Raw genomic sequence first — 19,916 nt, 5'->3', positions numbered from 1 at the left:
TGTCAGACACCCTCCCATTCATCTCCTCCGTCAGATGAGCCGCATCGGCCCTTTCATCATCTTCACAGGAGAGCGTTTTTCTTCTTTTCCCTTTTCTTTCCCTTTTTTTTTTCCCCAGCCTCCAACTGTCTATTGTAGCTGCTGTTGCGCAGCTCCGCTCCCTGGCCCTGCGCCCCTGGCCCTGGCCTGGGGAAACCAGTTTTGGGGATGGAGATGGGGAAAACACCCCTTGAACCGGTGGCACCGTGAACCCATCCCAATTTTGCTGTCACTTGTCACACCGCGTATTTCTGCACATGCATGAGTGGCTTGGAGGGCGCGATGGGAAGAGCAGAGCCACGCAGAGCTACAGCTCGAAAGGAAAAGAACATTTTTGGGAAGGATGCATTTATTTATCTTCCTAAGGCTTTTGGATTCATCTTTTTGATCTTTCCTTTGCGGCTGCGTAGCCAACGTTTGGTTTATTTAAGCTGACACCGTGCTGAGAGCACAAGGCTTTTACAAGGCGGGGTTTTGAGGAAGGACAGCTTAATATCATCGACTTCAAGAGCAGAGGCCGTGTCGTGGCTAACTTTAGTAAGGAGGCAACTAAAAAGGGATGCAATAAAAGTATATTAAAAATAGCAAATGGTCACAGAAAGTGGATGTGAGACTCTAAGTGCCCCTGCTCGCGCTGAGAGAAATATGGGGCTGTTTAGTAGTAATGGAAAAGTGACAAATTATGGAGCGGTGCAAAGAACCCTGCTGCTTGTGCAATGGCAAGGTGAGACTGTTTAGAAATAGGTAAAATGCTTTGGAAATAGGTATAATTGGTAAAAAAAAAAATCCAGAAATAAAGACTTGGAAGAAACATCAGCTCTTGGAGCTGTGGATTCAGCAACCCCAAATTCCTTGTTTTGTAAAAACATCTCCCAGCTGAGATTCCTCTTTGCTTTTTCTTTCTTCCCCCATTTGCAAAATGCTAACTCTGCTCCCTCACCCGTCTCTCCAATTTAAAGCAATTTACTCGGAGCTGGGTATGAATTACTCAGCACAGAGTTAACCAGCACCTGCTTGTAGTTAATTGGCATGTGTGTTAATTGCTGTGATAGTCATCTTTGTGCGAGCGCGCGAGGGGGTGTAGGGCAGGAGGGAGGGATGCGGGTGCTCGCGGGCTGCCTCGGCCCAGCGCTTCTCGCCGCTTCCCCGGGGTGATGTCAAATTTCCTCTTTCCTGATCTTTTGCCGAATTTTCCGGGCGCTGATGAGGGCTGGGATGACTCGGTGCCGTTCGCTCGGCACAACGCCCGTGATGTGCTTTCCAGCGGGTTTGTAGGTCGCTCGCGATGCCCTCGGACCCGGCGATGCAGGGTGTTGCAGCTGAGATGCTCGGTGGTTGCGTGGAGATGGTTGCCATGGAAACGGGTACCACTGGGGATGGCGGCGTCCTCAGGGGGAGGCCGTGGGTGCCCGGGGTGGCCCCGAGCCTGACCCTGCTCCAGCCCGGCTGCACCTCATGCTTGAGCCATTCCAAGTCTGGGTTAGGACAGCGCTGGGTCAGGCTTAGGGCAAGACGAGCTGCCTGGGGCTACGGGGATTCTCTAGTGTCTCGTGAGGGTCGGGCTTAGTGTGCTGGTGGCCACGTTGACTTGCTGGGTGTCATGGCTTGGGGATGTCGATGCCTCATCCCAAATGGGATGGAAAGGCCCCGTGGGCTCAGATGCTGTGTGGGGCGGGTGCACCACGAGATGGCATGGGACCCGTTTCCTTGGAAAACCAGGGTAAGGAGAAAGAAACTGCTGTCTCAGAAGGAAGAAAAGATGATTTAATGACCAAGGATATTATTTTGAGTAAAAACACCCAAGACCCCCAAATGTTAAAACTCATTTAAGAGTTTAACTCCCATGAAAAGTCCTGCACTCTGGATGCTTGGCAATATGGTGCTTAAATTCCACCTGAGCACGGAGGAGGGTGACGGGACAGACCCCGGCGCTGCAGGGTGGGCACCGAGGGAGCCGGAGTGATTTGCCGGCAAAAGACAGAGTCCAGTTGGAGGCCTGTATCTAGTGGAGTCCCTCAAGGGTCAGTACTGGGACCAGTCCTATTCAATATATTCATCAACAACTTGGATGAGGGAATAGAGCGACTGTCAGCAAGTTTGCTGGTGACACCAAACTGGGAGGAGTGGCTGACACTGGAAGGCTGTGCTGCCATCCAGAGACCTGGACAGGCTGGAGAGCTGGGCGGGAGAAATGTAATGAAATATAACAAGGGCAAGTGTAGAGTCTTGTGTCTGGGCAGGAACAACCCCAGGTTCCAGTGTAAGTTGGGGAATGAGCTGTTGGAGAGCAGTGAAAAGGGAGCTGGGGGTGCTGGGGGACAGCGGGGTGAGCATGAGCCAGCACTGGGCCCTTGTGGCCAGGAAGGCCAATGGGACCTGGGGGGATTAGAAGGGGGGTGGTCAGTAGGTCCAGAGAGATTCTCCTCCTCTCTACTCTACCCTTGAAAAAAGGGTTTAGTTCAGATACTATCAGGATACACTTGGGGAACATATATATATAAAATATAAACAACCATTGCACCCTGAGAATGGCCGATCTTGGAAGCTAAGCAGGGTCAGGCCCGGTTAGTCCTTGGATGGGTGACCAAGTGGGAATACTGGGTGCTGTGGGCTGAGCCAGCACTGGGCCCTTGTGGCCAGGAAGGCCAATGGGACGTGGAGGGATTAGAAGGGGGTGGTCAGTAGGTCAGAGAGGTTCTGCTGCCCCTCTGCTCTGCCCTGGGGAGGCCGCAGCTGGAATATTGTGTCCAGTTCTGGGCCCCTCAGCTCCAGCAGGACAGGGAACTGCTGGAGAGAGTCCAGCGCAGCCACTAAGATGCTGAAGGGAGTGGAGCATCTCCCTGCCGAGGAAAGGCTGAGGAGCTGGGGCTCTGGAGCTGGAGAAGAGGAGACTGAGGGCTGAGCTCATTCATGGGGATCAATATGGAAAGGGGGAGTGTCAGGAGGATGGAACCAGGCTCTTCTGGGTGACAGCCAGTGACAGGCCAAGGGGCAATGGGTGCAAACTGGAACACAGGAGGTTCCGCTTGAATAGGAGAAGAAACTTGTTCGCGGTGAGGGTGCCAGAGCCTGGCCCAGGCTGCCCAGGGAGGTTGTGGAGTCTCCTTCTCTGCAGACATTCCAACCCGCCTGGACACCTTCCTGTGTAACCTCAGCTGGGTGTTCCTGCTCCGGCGGGGGGGTTGCGCTGGATGAGCTTCCGAGGTCCCTTCCAACCCCTGACACTCTGGGATTCTGTTGCTCTGCGATGGGGAGCTCTGGGGTGCTCGGCTCGCTGCACAGCGGGTGCTGCCGGGCTGCTCACCGGTGGTGCCGGCGCAGTGGGCAGGAGAGAGGGAATCTCTCCAGGTTTCTTGCACTTGCAGATGCTGATCAGAAACTCGGACCTGTGGTCGGACTTTCTGAAACAGCCACCTGGGCAGGAAACGTGAAAGAACACCTGGGTTCAAAAATAGGTTGGGAAAAAACCCAACCTAAAACCAAACAAACCCAGCCCAAAACCCCAACTGCAGTCTGGGAAGACGAAGAGGAAAAGTGGGTTGTTTTAAAGCCCCTCCGTCGGATGAGTTTGGAGGGCAGCAAACAGTGCCGTGATGTTCTCCGTCTGTCTCCCATCCGAGGACCACGTTTGCCATTGGGAGTTTTCCTTCCCGTGCACAGAGCGCGATCAGGGGCGTCTCTGGCTCCTTTCTCCCCACGATGACAAACAAAGTGTTGTCAAATTGCCTTTTTCCTGCGGGGGACCTTATCCGGGTGCCCTGGGGCTGGGACCATGGGCACTGGAATTTGAGAGCAGCAGGAGGAACATGGTCTGATGGTTGAAAAAGGTGGTTTGTATCAGGACGCCTGCGTTTGATTTGTGGCACGGGGAGGGGAGTGCGGTTCGAACGCAGCTGCTCCCAGATGAGAAGCATCATCTCGCACGAAGCTCGGGCTGGGGATGAGCAGCACCAGCGTTTTCTCCTCATCCCTACAAACATCCCATCTCTTTTTCGAATGCCGCAAAGCTTTTGGCCACGATAGCATCCTGTGAAGAAGTCCCACAAATGAATTGTGTTAAAATATGTTTCCTTTCACTCGGTTTAAATTTATTGCCCGTTGTTCTCCAGTGTTTATTGTTGCTTCTGGAGAGTTCCTCTCTGGTTTGGACAGTAAATCCACTGTCTTTTCAGAAGATTTCTCTGTCCAAGAGCTGTAGCACAAGGAAAGAATTAGCATCTTGCCCTGGGTCCGGATGCAGAGCTGCTGCTACTTCACGCTGCTGGTGGTTTTGAAGATGGTGAAGGTGAATATTTTTCAGCCAGCTTAAAGAAATGGCAACTCCAAAGGGAAAAGCTGCGAAGTAAACTCAGTGGAAAGTTCCTCCTCCACCAAATTTTCTCTGCGCATGCAAAATCCTCACGTCGGCCCCCGGCCTCGTGGCTGTGGGCTCTCTCCTGCCTGGGCTCATGGTGGTGGAAATGCCAAGTGGCCACTCTGTGTGGTTGAAACAAAAGTCCTCTTTTTCCTTTTGGCTCTTTCTGTATCACCCGCCTTTGAGAGATGCTCTTGTGGCAGCCCGGCACCTCTATCCTCTGCTCAGTGTGCCAGCCCAAGCAGCCACACATGGGGCTGGTGATGCGCTGGGACCAGCGATGCCCTGAGATCAACAATGCGCTGGGACCAGCAATGCCCTGGGACCAGCGATGCCCTGGGACCAGCGATGCCCTGGGACAGACAATGCTCTGGGACCAGTGATGCCCTGGGACCAGTGATGCCCTGGGACTGGTGATGCTCTGGGACAGACAATGGCCTGGGACCAGCGATGCCCTGGGACCAGCAATGCCCTGGGACAGACAATGCTCTGGGACCAGCGATGCCCTGGGACAGACAATACTCTGGGACCAGTGATGCACTGGGACTGGTGATGCCCTAGGACCAGTGATGCCCTGGGACCGGCGATGCCCTGGGACTGGTGATGCTCTGGGACGAGCTACACCCTGGGACTGGTGATGCCTTGGGATCAGCAATGCTCTGGGACCAGCAATGCCCTGGACCGTCGATGGCCTGGGACAGACAATGCCCCGGGACCAGTGATGCCCTGAGACAGACAATGCCCCAGGACCAGTGATGCACTGGGACCAGCAATGCCCTGGGACCGGTGATGCCCTGGGACCGGCGATGCCCTGGGACTGGTGGTACCCTGGGACTGGTGATGCTCTGGGACCACTGATGCCCTGAGACCAGCAATGTCCTGGGACCAGTGATGCTCTGGGACCAGCGATGCCCTGGGACCGGTGATGCCCTGGGACTGGTGGTACCCTGGGACCAGTGATGCTCTGGGACCCGTGATGCCCTGGGACCAGTGATGCCCTGGGACCAGTGATGCTCTGAGACCAGCGATGCCCTGGGACCAGTGATGCTCTGGGGCAGACAATGCCCTGGGACCGGCAATGCTCTGGGAGCAGTGATGTCCTGGGACCGGCGATGCCGTGGGACTGGTGGTGCTCTGCAACTGGCCTTCTCGGGGCTGGCCACAGAGGGATGGTGAGCAGCAGCCAAAGCGCATCCCTCTGGCACCGTCTCGGCATCCCCTGCAGCACCGGTGCTGCTTGTAGCCAGACAGTCCCTCCTGTTTGCTGCTGGGAGGGGAAACACACACCGATTTCAAGAAATAATGATTCAAGCAGCAGACGCCATCCCTGTACAGTTTGTCCTTGCAAAGAGCATTCCTGGTGGGACTTACATTAAAAAAAAGCATTTTTGCTGCCTTTGTCTCTCTGCTCTCCTGCAAATGGCCCTTCCTGGGCTCCCCATTGCTTGTCTTCCCCAGAGGGCAAATTGTGGATGTCAGAGGAGGAAAAAAAATCTCATCTCCCCTCTCCCTTCTTGAGTGCTCGAACCATCACTGAAACCACAGAGCATGATGCACAATGAATAATTTTACCCTCCCAAAAAGCAGAGGAGAAAAGTTGCTCACACGACTCAGTGAACCCCGAAAAACAAGTGTGGGAGCGAGGCCATCAGGGCTCGTTTGTGTCAGAGGTTGGTCTGATGAGGAGGCGAAGGTCGGGGCCGAGGGCCCGGGGGGCTCAGCGGGGTCTGGGGGCTCCGTGCTCGGGGTGGGAGCGGAGCAGGAGCTCGGTCGGGGCGGCTGCGGATGCTGCGAGTGAATTTGGGATGATGAGAGGGGAGGAAAAGCTCTTTTTTTTTTTTTTTGTAACACAGCCGAGGGCTGGGAGCCGCCAAGTCGAGGAAGATAGAAGCTATTTTGGGACCAGCTTTTCCCTCTGCCCAGGTCTTGGCACGGGCACCCTCGTCTGAAGTGCAATGTTATCCCTGCTCTTACCCGGCCACTCGGAGACAGAACCGGGAGATAAACAGACCTGCAGAAAAATGAGCTTTCCCCCTCTATCCCACTGCGACGCAGTGCAGGCTGCAAAATGGGGTGAAATGGGGCTGGGCGGTTGGTTGGGGCCGTGGGACAGCCGGATGCAGTGTCGGGTCCAGCGAGACCTGGACAGGCTGGAGAGCTGAGTGGGGAGAAATGTAATGAAATATAACAAGAGCAAGCGTAGAGTCTTGTGTCTGGGCAGGAACAACCCCAGGTTCCGGTGTAAGTTGGGGAATGAGCTGTTGGAGAGCAGTGAAAAGGGAGCTGGGGGTGCTGGGGGACAGCGGGGTGAGCATGAGCCAGCACTGGGCCCTTGTGGCCAGGAAGGCCAATGGGACCTGAGGGGGATTAGAAGGGGGGTGGTCAGTAGGTCCAGAGAGATTCTCCTCCTCTCTACTCTGCCCTTGAAAAAAGGGTTTAGTTCAGATACTATCAGGATACACTTGGGGAACATATATATATAAAATATATACAACCATTGCACCCTGAGAATGGCCGATCTTGGAAGCTAAGCAGGGTCAGGCCCGGTTAGTCCTTGCATGGGTGACCAAGTGGGAATACTGGGTGCTGTGGGCTGAGCCAGCACTGGGCCCTTGTGGCCAGGAAGGCCAATGGGACCTGGGGGGGATTAGAAGGGGGTGGTCAGTAGGTCAGAGAGGTTCTCCTGGCGCTCTGCTCTGCCCTGGGGAGGCCGCAGCTGGAATATTGTGTCCAGTTCTGGGCCCCTCAGCTCCAGCAGGACAGGGAACTGCTGGAGAGAGTCCAGCGCAGCCACGAAGATGCTGCAGGGAGTGGAGCATCTCCCTGCCGAGGAAAGGCTGAGGAGCTGGGGCTCTGGAGCTGGAGAAGAGGAGACTGAGGGCTGAGCTCATTCATGGGGATCAATATGGAAAGGGGGAGTGTCAGGAGGATGGAGCCAGGCTCTTCTGGGTGACAGCCAGTGACAGGACAAGGGGCAATGGGTGCAAACTGGAACACAGGAGGTTCCGCTTGAATAGGAGAAGAAACTTGTTCGCGGTGAGGGTGCCAGAGCCTGGCCCAGGCTGCCCAGGGAGGTTGTGGAGTCTCCTTCTCTGCAGACATTCCAACCCGCCTGGACACCTTCCTGTGTAACCTCAGCTGGGTGTTCCCGCTCCGGCGGGGGGGTTGCGCTGGATGAGCTTCCGAGGTCCCTTCCAACCCCTGACACTCTACGATTCTGTGACCGGGGGATGCGGTTGCCCTGTTATCCGGTGTGGGCTTGTGGGGTGAGGCTGAGAAAGGAGCTGTGCCCGGTCCCCCGGGTCTCCTTTGGGGAGGGAGGTGTCGAGCAAAGATCCCCCAAGTCGATCCGCACACACCCCAGGTCGATGGGAACAACCGGCATCCAGCCGTTGCTGCGAGCTGTCGATCCCTGGGCTGTCTCGCCTTCCTTCAGGGTCCTTCCCCTCGCCCGTGGAATTAGGTTTCTGTGCCTGATTATAGGGTTTTTTTTTTAAAGTAATCAAATAAAGACATTTTAAAATTCCAAATTGAAGATTAATGCAGGAGTTGGAGATGGATTTAAATTGCCCAGGCTAATCACCAGCCACTCGACTGCTTATGACTTTATTAAGAGGGAAAAAAAAAAAAGTCCGGAGTGTCAGGGAGGAATAATGATTCACGGGCTCGTTGCTGTCGTGTCCTGGATGAGCCTCGCTGTGCTCGTCCTGTGACGTGGGCATTTTTGGGCTCCGTCCTTGCGGTTTTTCAAGACCAGGTTGGATAAATCCCTTTGCAAGCCTGAGCCGGGAGGATGGAGCGGAGCCCTCCCTGGGCTGGCAATGGGAGGATACTGGGAGGATACTGGGAGGATGCTGGGAGGCTGCTGGGAGGATGCTGGGAGGCTGCTGGGAGGATGCTGGGGGGGTACTGGGAGGATGCTGGGAGGATGCTGGGAGGATGCTGGGAGGATGCTGGGAGGATGCTGGGAGGATGCTGGGGGGGTACCAGCGCTAGGATGGGTTTGGGGACACACAGTCTCACCCCTTGTCTCTCTCCTTTTGCAGGTTTCTGAGCAGCCGCTGGATCCGGCCACACAGGAGGAGACCATGAACTGAGCAAGGAGTGACGCAGAACTCTCTTTTTTATTTTTTATTTTGCTGGGGTTTTTTTTTTTATTCTGGTTTGTTTTTTCATCCAACAAAAGAAAGCCCCCCACGCTCTTTAATGAAAGCGTTTTAAAACGGGGGCTCCTTTTCCCCTGCCCTGAAGCGAAGTCGTCCCGGCTGCGGCGAGGATTTCCCGAGAAGATGGGGAGAAAAAAGATCCAGATCCAGCGGATCACGGACGAGCGCAATCGGCAGGTCGGTGCCTCCCCCTCCTCACCCGCTCATTTTAAGGGTTCTGCTTCCAAACGACCCGTTTCCATCCCATTTTGGCCCAAGTGGTGCTTTTCTCTCCCAACCCATAGAAGAAGCAGATGGGCAAAACTCAGCACCGGGGCTGGATTCAGGCGGATCCCAAACCCAGGGAAAAGGCCGCGTTCTGTCGTGCGGGACCCGCGGCCCCCGCCCAGGCGTTGCTCCTCGTCTTGGAGTTTCCATCTAAGCGCTTTTCCAGAAGAAAGTATCTTCTCCAGTTAGTTGCCTTTTTTTTTTTTTTTTTTTTTGTCTTGCAGAAAATATATTTCAGTTGACATTTTCCGTGAGGTTTTTCCAATAAAAAACAGCCACAACAAGTATCCATTTTTCTGAACGCAAACAACCCAAATTATTCTTTTTTTAATTTGAAGACGTATATGCGTCCAGGGTTTTTTTCTTGTTCTCTTGTTGAAGCCAGGCCGTAGACATGCATGCATGTGCATGCGTGTAGAAATACATGTGTATATCCCAGACAAAAAAAAACCAACAGATTTTTCCCTAATTTATGTGTTTCTTGGGCTGGACCAGCTGAGCTTTGCTGGACCAGGTTTGCTCTGTGATGAATCCGTTGATGTATTTCCCCATAACCACAAGAATTTCAGGCGGGTCCCTTTGCTCCCATGGTCCCCGAGTTTGGCTCAGCGGGTCCAACCCTCTGCCTTTGGTCTACCCATCCCTGCAAAGACCCCAGTCCGACGTACCACATTTCATTTTACTGCTTTTATTCCAGAAAAAAAAAAATTATGCGTATAGCCTATATTCCTAATGCTTAAAAAAAGTGGCAAATAGCAGAATTGGATGAACTGATTTATTGCTCCACAGCAGAACAATAGAAGATTGCAGGTTTTCTTCATTACAGCTTTATTTGGTGGCTCGGGGATGGGGTGGGTATAAAATGTTTTTGGTAATCTCCCCGTTGCTCGTGGCACTGTTTATTTCCATAATTAGCAGGAAATAGGGTGTTGGGGGTCGTTAAAGACGCCGGGGTGTGTTTTATGGGGCAGCGCTGCCGAGCGTTGTGTGGGGAGAGAGCGATTTGCAGCATCGCAGCCCCGTTAGACGTTCGGATGGACGGAAAATCTTTGGTAATGCTGGAGGCTGATGGCACAGCCGAGCCGGTTGTATAAGCCTTCAGGAAAGGAAAGTGGCGTTTCCGTGCCAAAAGCAGAAGCCAAGCGCTGGGAGGCATTTTTGTGGGTGTTGAGCTGCTCCTTGGTGCGGGGGGTGGCTGAGGGGGCCGGAGATGCTGAGGTCTCCATGGCCAAGCCAAACCCAGGTGGGGTTTAGCGCTGGGTGCCATGGTTTTAGGTGTCAGGTTTTGTCCCCAAAACCCAGTTCCTAGATCTGGGGAATGTTGATTTTCCCTTGACAGCAGCTTTATCCGCGGCTGGGCTGGTTCTTCCAAAACCCAGCGCAGGAGCATCGCTCCCCATCCCGGGCTTTCCGCACAAGCGTGGCACATATCGTTTTGCTTTTCCAAAACCCCAGCCCTGTTTCGGTCGGGTGTCGGCGAAGCAGCAGCTGTTAAATTGGTCATCAGCGCAGGCTTTGCAGTCAATTCTTTTCACTGCTCCCTTTCTTTGGGAAACAAGGACAGAGCAAGAAGAGAACGTTCTGTGAGGAGCGGATGCTCCAGGCAGCGGGTGCTGATCTGCTCCATCCGCTGTGGGAGCCGCACGGAGCTGGGGCGGCTGGAACCCCTGTAAAGGGGGTGATCGAAACCCCTGCTGCCTTGCACTGTGTGTGCGCAATGCCAGGAGCCGCTCTCTGGGCTCAGAAATAGCCCGTCTCGCTTCAACTCGTGCCTCTTCCCTCCCTCTCCTGCTGTTGTTGCGGACCAGAGATGAGCTGTGTCCGTGGGCTGTCGCAGAATCACAGCTGGTTTGGGTTGAAGGACCCTCCCAGCTCCCCCAGTGCCCCCCTGCCATGAGCAGGGACATCTGCACCAGCTCAGGTTGCCCAGAGCCCCGTCCAGCCTGGCCTGGGATGTCTGCAGGGATGAGCTGGCACCGTCCCCGGTGAGCACGGGCACCCGGCCGGCTCCCGCAGCACCCGCACGTGTTGGGAGCGGGAGGGGAACGGGACTAGCGTGGGGATGCGCTGGAGCAGGAGAGGGTCACCAGGGAGGTCCAGGCAGAGCCGCTCTCCACACCGAGCTTTCTGCTCGCTCTGCAAGCAGAGTTCATCAATAACGGTGATTTGGGGCCACCGAGGTGTTGTGGACCCCGGGCAGAGTTCAGGTCAAGCCTTTGCTGTGCAGTGAAGCTCTTCATCACGCATCCTGCACGAACCCGCGGCATCGGTGAGTCCGACCCTGCTCCCAGCCCAGGTCTTGCCTCCCATGGGTGCACAGACCCTGAGCCGTGCAGAGGAGACCAGAATTACAGCAGAAGCCAAAACCAGGAGAGGAGAGCAAGTAAGAGTCACTAATGTCATTAGGGGAATTACTGGAGAGGATTTGCCATAACAGATCAGACCATCAGTCCTTCAGGGCCGGCCTGCTGACTCTGGCAACGGCCAATATGGTCTGCATCAGGGGAAAGGCAAAAATCCCCTGCTAGTGTGGGGCTGTAATTCCTTCCTGACCCCTTTGGTGATCGGCTTATGCCCTGAAGCATGAGATTTGATTACCCTCTTAGACTTACAAGGTTAATTCTTCTAGATGAGGCTCGTGCCCATGGCCGTCCCGGCCCCTCCGCGGCAGGGTTGGGGTTCCATGCCGGGTCATGGCAGATGCGCAGGGCGGCATTAGCCGATGCTTTTGTGCATCAAGGCTGGTTAAATGGCACATCTTTGCTTTTCTCTGCAAGAAGTGCGGGCGCTGAGGCAGAGGGCTGCTCCTCCACCCCGTCCCTGTCTGCAGAGGAAACATCCCCTCATTCGCAGAGGGATCATTATATTTGGTGCTTTGGGTTCCGCTTGACTCTGCCCAGGTTGTTGGTTGATTTCTTGGGCGAGTAACCTCATGCCTTTGCCATTGCTGGGGAGGATCCTCCGTTGCTCAATGGCAAGACCCAAACCGTGGCTGTACCAGGAGCTGCCCCTTGCTCGCAGGCCTTGCCCTCTGGGCTCGGTGGCCGAGCGGGCTCGTGGCGCATGGCAAGGTGCTTTTTGGGGGGGTGTCCCTGGCACCAGCAGCCGCAGGATCAGCCGCCCATGGCTGTTCCCCCCATCTTGGTGGCAACGCTGTACATGTTCCTCTCCAGGGCTCCTGGGCCTGTGTCACAGAGGCACCCCAAAGTCAGTTTTAGGCGGACAACGAGTTCCCAAACAGACTTTATTCTGGCTGGAAAAGTGCAGCCAATAAACCGACCAGAAACAGGGTTTATACAATTAGCACTCCGACAACATAAAATACAAGTTCGGATATCGGTTGAGGAGATTACTGGGGTACAGCAAAATAAGAATAATGAGGATCCACAGCGTGCATGCACACACAAAAAACAAACCAGAGCCCTCTGACTCCAGGGTGACCACAAGAAATAATCATTCGCCTGGCTTAGGCGAGGACTCGCACTTGCCTGGTTAGGCAAGGACTCATTCAAGGAGATATCCAGTAAATTACCACTCACCCAAACGAGGAGGTGAGACGCTCTCAATCCCGGGAAGTTACCGTAGACGGCGTCCCAGTCTAAGGGGAGGGCTCCCGTTCACAGACCTGCGGCTCCCACAAGGCCACTCCAAGGGGGCCTTCGGCAGGAACCCCGTTTTATAGTCTGGTCAGATGTGGCTGTGGGCGTTACAACATGGTCCAGATGCTTTGCAGCTACTCTGGGCACCTCCTCTGCTGTCGATTGACTCAGGGTCCCGTTAAGGACCCGGTCAATTGACCGAGGGTCCCACCCCTCCTGCCCCCCCAGCTGGTGGAGGTGAAGTCACCCTGACCCGGGGTAGGGGAGGATGTGGCTGACAGCACCTTGGTACCACCCTGGTGTGTACGTGGGGACACGCACACTGGGGCACAAAAGGTGCTAAAAGAGCCATCGACTGCCCCGTTGAAACCTCCAGATCTCAGGCGGATGTACAACTGCTACAGGTTGTGTCGAGCGTCAGTCGAGCAGCGGGACTGTCGCGGTGGGAACAGCCAAGGCACGCCGTGCCGGCCCGCGCTGGGAAAGCTGTTCTCTAGTGGGACCAGAAACGCTGCTGGGGAGCCCCGGGTTGGCTTTGGTGCCTGTCCTGGCGGGGGAGCAAACCCACAGCTGGGTCCCACCCGGAGCCGCGCGGTGCGGCAGCGGCTGCAGCGTGGTGCTGCCGGCTCAGCCTCGGCCCTGCGAGCAGCGATTCTGCGGGGCCGAGGGCTCCGGGATGCCACCAGGGAGGGGGAATTGCCGATGACACCAGCGCCGGCCCTCAAGTAATTTAATTTGCGCTGCCAACGTGAGCGCTGGTGCTCGCAGCCCGACTACGGTGCGAGCGGGCGCACGTGGCGGGGAGCGGCGGCGCGGGGTGCCGGCCCGGCGCCTCCCGGCGGATGAGGCGATTAGAGCCGAATCTCGTTACTGCTTAATGATCTCTGAGAGGTGGCCGGGAGGGGCAGGCAGCTCCCCCGTGCCCAGGGCTGTCCTGCTTTGCCCCCACTGCCCGAGGGACGCGGATCCATCTCCGGGGGCACTGGGTGCAGGACGCGCTGGGCGCTGCCAGTGGCATCGCGGTGGCATCACTGTGGCAACGCTCATCAGCGCCGGTGCGGCCGGGGAAGCTGCAGGTTAAGCTCTTCGGACCGCAACCATAATGCCACTAACTGGAGTTGAGCGAAGGCAGCAGCCTCGTTTGCTCCCCTCCCTCAACGCTGCGAATTGAAGCTGTTCGGCCGCAAAATCGATCCGGCGGCAGAGGCCCTGAGCGGGGTCAGGCCCTCGCGTGCGTGCGCGCAGCGAGGGAGCAGCTCTGGGCACCCAAGGACGTCTCAGCTCAACTCCAGCCCTTCCCCGGGATGCCGCTTCGCCACCGAGAGCAATGCTGAAAGCAAAGCACTGACCTCCCTGCCGTTTATTTTCCTTTTGGTTTCCTTTTGTGATTTTCTAAGAGGACACTGGCCAAGCGTTGCACCTTTCCCTGGCAGCACCGCTCGGCGCGGCGGGGCCAGCGCCGCGTGCGCTGCAGCCGGGCTGGGGAGCCCAAACCCAGTCCCTCCTGACCCGCTGGGTCCCGTTAGGACGTTGTGACGAGCTCAGCGTGGGCTGGGAAGCGTCACCCAACGTCTGCCTGGTGTCCGGACAGGGCTTTAGAACCCACACCCGACTCTGTCCCTCTCCCCCAGCCAGCTCACCCAGATCAGTCCTACAAATGATGCTTCGTTAGCTGACAGCTCTAATGAGGGCTCATTTCAAGGCAGGGCAGGTTGGGAGGACAGGGGGCACAGTCGCGGTGACCCCAGGTGGGGTGGTGATGTGGAAAAATGCCCCAACAAGGTTACGGGGACAGCGAGAGGGAGGCAGCGGCCGGCCCGGTGCGGGGGGCTCGGGTGCCTCCCACAAAAGTGGGTGCTGGGGGGCAGGAGAGCGGGTGGGAGTGGGTGGGGGGTGCAGGGCAGCACCCTGACCCACTTCGGGGTGGCCAAACCGCCAGCTCCGCAGCTGCTGGGGTCAAGTTCTCTCAGGGCTACGGCAGCAAGTGAGGGCGAGATCGCCACTGCTTGAATATTCAGCTTAAAAAAAACCCCCACAAAACCCAACAACCCGCAGCCCCCGGACAGATGGTAGCTCTGCTGGGGATTTTGCTGAAATTTATTTTCTCTTGATTTGGCAATATGTGATTTCTAACGCTGATAATCATCTTTGTGCTTGGGCAGTGTTTGCCTTTGGAGGATCCCAAAATAAGCAGCGGGATGAAGCGGCTGGAAGAGGGAGGTGTGAGAGGAGAGCTTGGGGTGGTCGTCCAGTTGGGGAAACTGAGGACAGGAGATTCCCTCTGCCCTCCCCTTCCTTTTGCTCTTCCTCCGGGGCTCGTCGCGGTTTTCTCGGGAGGGCTGGGCTCTGCGGCAGCGTGGGCACAGCCTCTGACCGTGGCTCTCCTTGCTTCCAGGTGACCTTCACCAAGCGCAAGTTCGGCTTGATGAAGAAAGCGTACGAGCTGAGCGTCCTGTGCGACTGCGAGATCGCCCTCATCATCTTCAACCACTCCAACAAGCTGTTCCAGTACGCCAGCACCGACATGGACAAGGTGCTGCTCAAGTACACCGAGTACAACGAGCCCCACGAGAGCCGGACCAACGCGGACATCATCGAGGTGAGGCTGCCGTCCTATCCCCGGCTTTGCCGTCGTGGTGGGGCCGGGGCTGGGTCCAGCGTTGCAGCTCAGGGCGGCGGGGGGATCTCCAACACCCACTGCTGGGTCCATTTTGCATGGTTTTGGTCCAGCCAACAAAAATACTCAGTTCTTGGTGGTGGAGTTTGAAGCTGTCTCAGGTTATGTGTTGATTTACTGCTGTGAAATTGAGGTGCAGGTTTGCTTTGTGGGATTTTTTTTTTAGCAGGCCCTGTTGCGACAGGACAAGGGGTGATGGTTTTACACTAAAGGAGGGAGATTCAGGCTGGATATAAGGAAATTGTTGGCCCTGAGGGTGGTGAGAGCCTGGCCCAGGTTGGCCAGGGAGGTGGTGGCTGAACCATCCCTGGAGACATCCCAGGCCAGGCTGGACGGGGCTCTGAGCAACCTGAGCTGGTGCAGATGTCCCTGCTCATGGCTGGGGGGCACTGGGGGAGCTGGGAAGGTCCTTCAACCCAAACCATCTGTGATTCTATGATTCTATGGCTCTGCTGTGGTCCAGGCAAACCAGGGGCATCTGGAGGCATCTGCTGCCCTGGGGTGCAGCTGGTGGCCTTGCCCTGTCTATGGTTTCAGGCACACACCACGGGATTATAAGGGGGGCACCAGCAGCTGAATTTGGGTTGGGAAGGACCTTTGGGTGCCTCTGGTCCAATCCCTGCTCAAAGCATAGCAAATCTCACGGGTCACTGATGTTGCTGAAGGCTTGTCTGGGTTTCCGAGGATGCGGAGTCCTGTCTGACCAACCCCACCAGCACCAGGAATGGTTTTGCTGTGAGAACACTGGCTCCAAACCTTGCCGACGTCAAAGTCGCTTTCCTCCTCCAACTTGGCAGCATCACAGAGATGCTCGGCCGCCGTTTGCTGTCGGTGACCCCCCTGGCCCTCCCCACTGCTTTCCCCTCATCCCCGGCTCTGGCCAAGCATCACCGGGCGCAGTGCGGGGGGTTTGGCTCACAGGAGGGTGCAGCACCTACAAAGATGGAGCCGCCGCGCGGTTGTTCCTTTTCAGCGTGTGGGCAGCCGCCTTGTACACTGGGCAAATCCCAGCAAACCAAAGGCACGACTGGGTCGTTAGTGACATTATGGGCGGCCATAAATTAGCAGCCGTGGAGCCGTTCGTGGCTGAGCGGAGCGGCCCAGCCGTGGGCAGATCGGACCTCGCGCCCCTCGAGGCTTCACTGCTCCAAAGCGCTACTGGAGGAATCAGCCTTTGAATCCCTTTGGAGCATCTCAGGCAGCGTCCTCGGGCGTTGATTTCATGAAGCAGAAGGAAAAAAAAAAAAGCCTGCCTCCTAAATCTTGTTTTATTTTTTTTTCTTCTCCCTGAAATGCGTCTTTTTGAGAGGTTTGGGCTTCCAGAGGTTTTTGCCTTGTTGTCTGCCCAGTTCCCGACGCTGCAGCGCGGTCTGAGCTGCGGCCAAGCACCCGGCAGCACCTTCCTGCCCTCAGCGGGTTTGGAGACCATCCTGCAAGCACACGGTTGTGTGCAGACCTTCGAAATAGTCCAAAAAGGTCCTTTTTAGGCCCGTTTGAGCCAGGCTGCGAAAATGCCGGGGGTTTGCCGGCACGGTTCGCTGCCGCGCTCATCGGCGCAGCCTCCCCAGCCTCTCCGGGCTGCTCAGACTGCGGCTCTCGCAGCGCCGAACAGATTTGTCTTGGCCTAAAAATACCGTAAACATTTTGGGCAGCGTTCTCTGTTCCCTTATGGTCCAAGATGCAAACACTCCAAAGCCGACAAGTTACACACAGTCCTTGGCACCCAAAGAAATCCTGTGTTTGCACCACATGAAAAGCTGGATCTGCATCCAAAGCCGAGGAGAGGAACATCGGGAGCGGAAGGATATTGGCGATGGCAAGAAAAAGGGCCCAAATGTGCCGGGCTCGGCACGTCTCGCCGGCAGAGCCGCCTCGGAGCAAAACCCAGTGAGGCCCAGGCGGGTTTCGAGGCCGCTCGGGCGTCCCTCCCTGTCCGCCTCTCGTCTTGGAGCGGGGATATGGCTGCTCTAACATTTTTACTGTTTTCTCTTCCAAATTTCTGCCAGAGGACCGCTCTCGCTCCTGGTGCAGACTTCCATCTTGCCGAGGTCAGGTCCCACGGGCCAGGCTTTGTCCCCGTTGCGCACAGACCCGGTTTACCTGGTGGTTCTTGGTGGCTCCCTGTTGGACTTGACTCCTCCAAGAGTATCTTTGCATCCTGGAAGCTTCCCCGGCACTGAGCATTTACAGAGCCATGACGGCACAAGCTGTGACTACGGTTTTCAGTGGATTTTAGGGGGCTGGCGCCTGCCTTCCCCATAAGGCCTGTGGCTCCGGGAGGGGTGCGGCCCGGAACGGCTCTGCCAGCATCTCGGCAGGATGAGGAGCAACCGGGACCGGGCTGAATCAAGGCAGAGTCTGTGGAAGCCTATTGATTTTATGTTCCCAGAGGAAGGGGAATGAGCTGTGGCTCTGATGCCTTGGCAGAGCCAGGGTCTCCTCCCTGGAGGGGCTCCTGGGGTAAAGCTGCTTGGGCCGTCAACTCCAGGTGATACGAATTGGTCCATTCAAATTATGATTTAAAAGAATGTTAACCATGAGATCCACCCCCTTTTGTTTTTTTGGTCCTGGGGAGGTGTGGGAGACACTGGGGACACCCTCTCATGTGCTGCCAGGGGGTGTCCTCGGGGGGTTCATCTCCCTGGATGTTTAGCGAGAGGCAGAGCTGCTCCGGGTGAGCGTCCCTGGCCCCATTCACAAGGGACTCGACACCCCGGCTGCCTTGTGGGGACTGTCCCCAGTGCAGCCACCTCCACCCTTCGGCCACACCGGCGATTGGCAGCGGCTGTCGGAGCCGGATTCGGCCGCGCGGCAGCTCCGGCTCTCTGTGCCCGGCAAAGTCCTGGCCGTTGCAAGCTTTTAAGTCTGAGAAAATCTCTCTTAATGCAGAGAGGGGGGTTTCCTTGGTCAGGCGGGGGACAGCTGACGCCCCCAGACAGGCACGCTGGGTGCCACGTGCGCGCCGGGCTGGGATCACGCCGGCTTTGCTCCTCGCTGTCGCTTCTCGTTTCCTCGCAGCCCGGCTGATGTGCCAGCTTCTGATAAAGGACTTGGATGGGAGCAGAGCTCACCAGGCACGGGGACGCTACAGCCAGTTAAAGTCACGCAGCCATTTCTGTCCTCCCCCTGGCTGAATGGCTGGCTGGGGGCTGATTTTTCCCTACTTTTCCTTCCTGGGGTTGTCATTCCCTGCGGTGCCATAAAATCAGGTATTTTGCAGGATGCTGAGGAGATGGTGAAGTGCAGAGGCAGCTGCCAGCACCGAATCCCCATCCTCATCCCCATCCTCATCCTCATCCCCATCCCCATCCTCATCCTCATCCCCATCCCCATCCTCATCCTCATCCCCATCCTCATCCTCATCCCCATCCTCTTCCTCCATCCCCATCCCCATCCTCATCCCCATCCCCATCCCCATCTTCATCCCCATCCCCATCTTCATCCCCATCCCTATCCTCATCCCCATCCTCATCCCCATCCTCATCCAGACTTCCCCAGAGCCTGGGCTGGTTGATTGTCCCTCCTCTAAGGGAAATCGGCCACATCCTGGTCAAGCATCGTTTCCTCTCACATGTTCTGCATTTCCTGCTGCTCTTTCACCCTTTTTGGGTTGGAAATCTGCCCCCGTATGAGCTGGGAATGGCCATCGAGCTTGTCTGGAGCAGGAGCACCTGCGGGGGGACCCGGGGACGGTGGGGAAACGACATGATGGTGAGCGGGTTCTTTTGCCATCTGAGGTTTTCATCCTGCTTTTCTCCTTTGAAAATTGATTTTTTTTCATCTACTTCTGGGAGTGGAGCATCTCCCTGCCGAGGAAAGGCTGAGGAGCTGGGGCTCTGGAGCTGGAGAAGAGGAGACTGAGGGCTGAGCTCATTCATGGGGATCAATATGGAAAGGGGGAGTGTCAGGAGGATGGAGCCAGGCTCTTCTGGGTGACAGCCAGTGACAGGACAAGGGGCAACGGGTGCAAACTGGAACACAGGAGGTTCCGCTTGAATAGGAGAAGAAACTTGTTCGCGGTGGGGGTGCCAGAGCCTGGCCCAGGCTGCCCAGGGAGGTTGTGGAGTCTCCTTCTCTGCAGACATTCCAACCCGCCTGGACACCTTCCTGTGTAACCTCAGCTGGGTGTTCCCGCTCCGGCGGGGGGGTTGCACTGGATGAGCTTCCGAGGTCCCTTCCAACCCCTGACACTCGGTCGTTCCGTGGATGGCGGGTGCTCGTCCCCACCCCGACTCTGGTACCCGCTGGGACCCTTCGCAGACACCCCGAGAAAACCCGCCTCATCCCTTCCGCTGCTCACCGAACAACTTTTCCCATTTTGCCTCTGCAAGAGAAAGGGAAGGAGGAAAAAACCTTTTTTTTTTTTTTTTAAAGGAAAGACTCGACTTTCCATCTTTTGGCTGCATCAGCAGAACAAAAGTTTTTAGAAAAAAAAATCTGTAAAAAGCCATTTCAAAAAAAAAAAAAAAGCCAAAGCTGTTCCTTCCCCACCAGCAGCACCTGTTCCTTTTTTTGGCCCATTCTAAAAACAAACAAGGACACGTACAAAAATAGTAAAATAATAGGGAAAAATCCTCAGGGAACATGCAGAAAAGGTTTGGGAACCTCCTGGCCACGCCAAGGACTTGGATTCCCGCTATAAAGAGACGATAAATAACACGAACTGGGAGTACGTGGAATTATTATTAGGTAATTAGGTAATAATTAGTAGGTAGCAGGAATTATCGGTGACACCAAACGGGGTTTCAGGTGCCGCTGTGGCCGCAGCGAAGCGGATCCGTCGCCGGTGGAGCTGGATGTGGGTGAGGACATTT

General features: G+C 56.1%; 1 protein-coding gene across 10 annotated transcripts in view; it reads left to right on the top strand.

The window, feature by feature from the left end:
- MEF2D (myocyte enhancer factor 2D) overlaps positions 1–19,916 on the top strand; it is an 81,796-nt gene that overhangs the window by 39,890 nt on the left and 21,990 nt on the right. For all 10 annotated transcript variants that reach the window (XM_065653539.1, XM_065653536.1, XM_065653534.1 and 7 more), the window contains exons 3-4: positions 8,440–8,736; positions 14,821–15,024. In XM_065653539.1, the coding sequence (XP_065509611.1) occupies positions 8,683–8,736; positions 14,821–15,024 (258 nt within the window). In that variant the 5' untranslated portion in view covers positions 8,440–8,682. The remainder of the gene's footprint in view (positions 1–8,439; positions 8,737–14,820; positions 15,025–19,916) is intronic.

The sequence above is a fragment of the Caloenas nicobarica genome, chromosome 31 (genome assembly GCF_036013445.1).
Source record: "Caloenas nicobarica isolate bCalNic1 chromosome 31, bCalNic1.hap1, whole genome shotgun sequence".
Taxonomy (NCBI): domain Eukaryota; kingdom Metazoa; phylum Chordata; class Aves; order Columbiformes; family Columbidae; genus Caloenas; species Caloenas nicobarica.
This window is presented reverse-complemented; position numbering and strand designations above follow the sequence as displayed.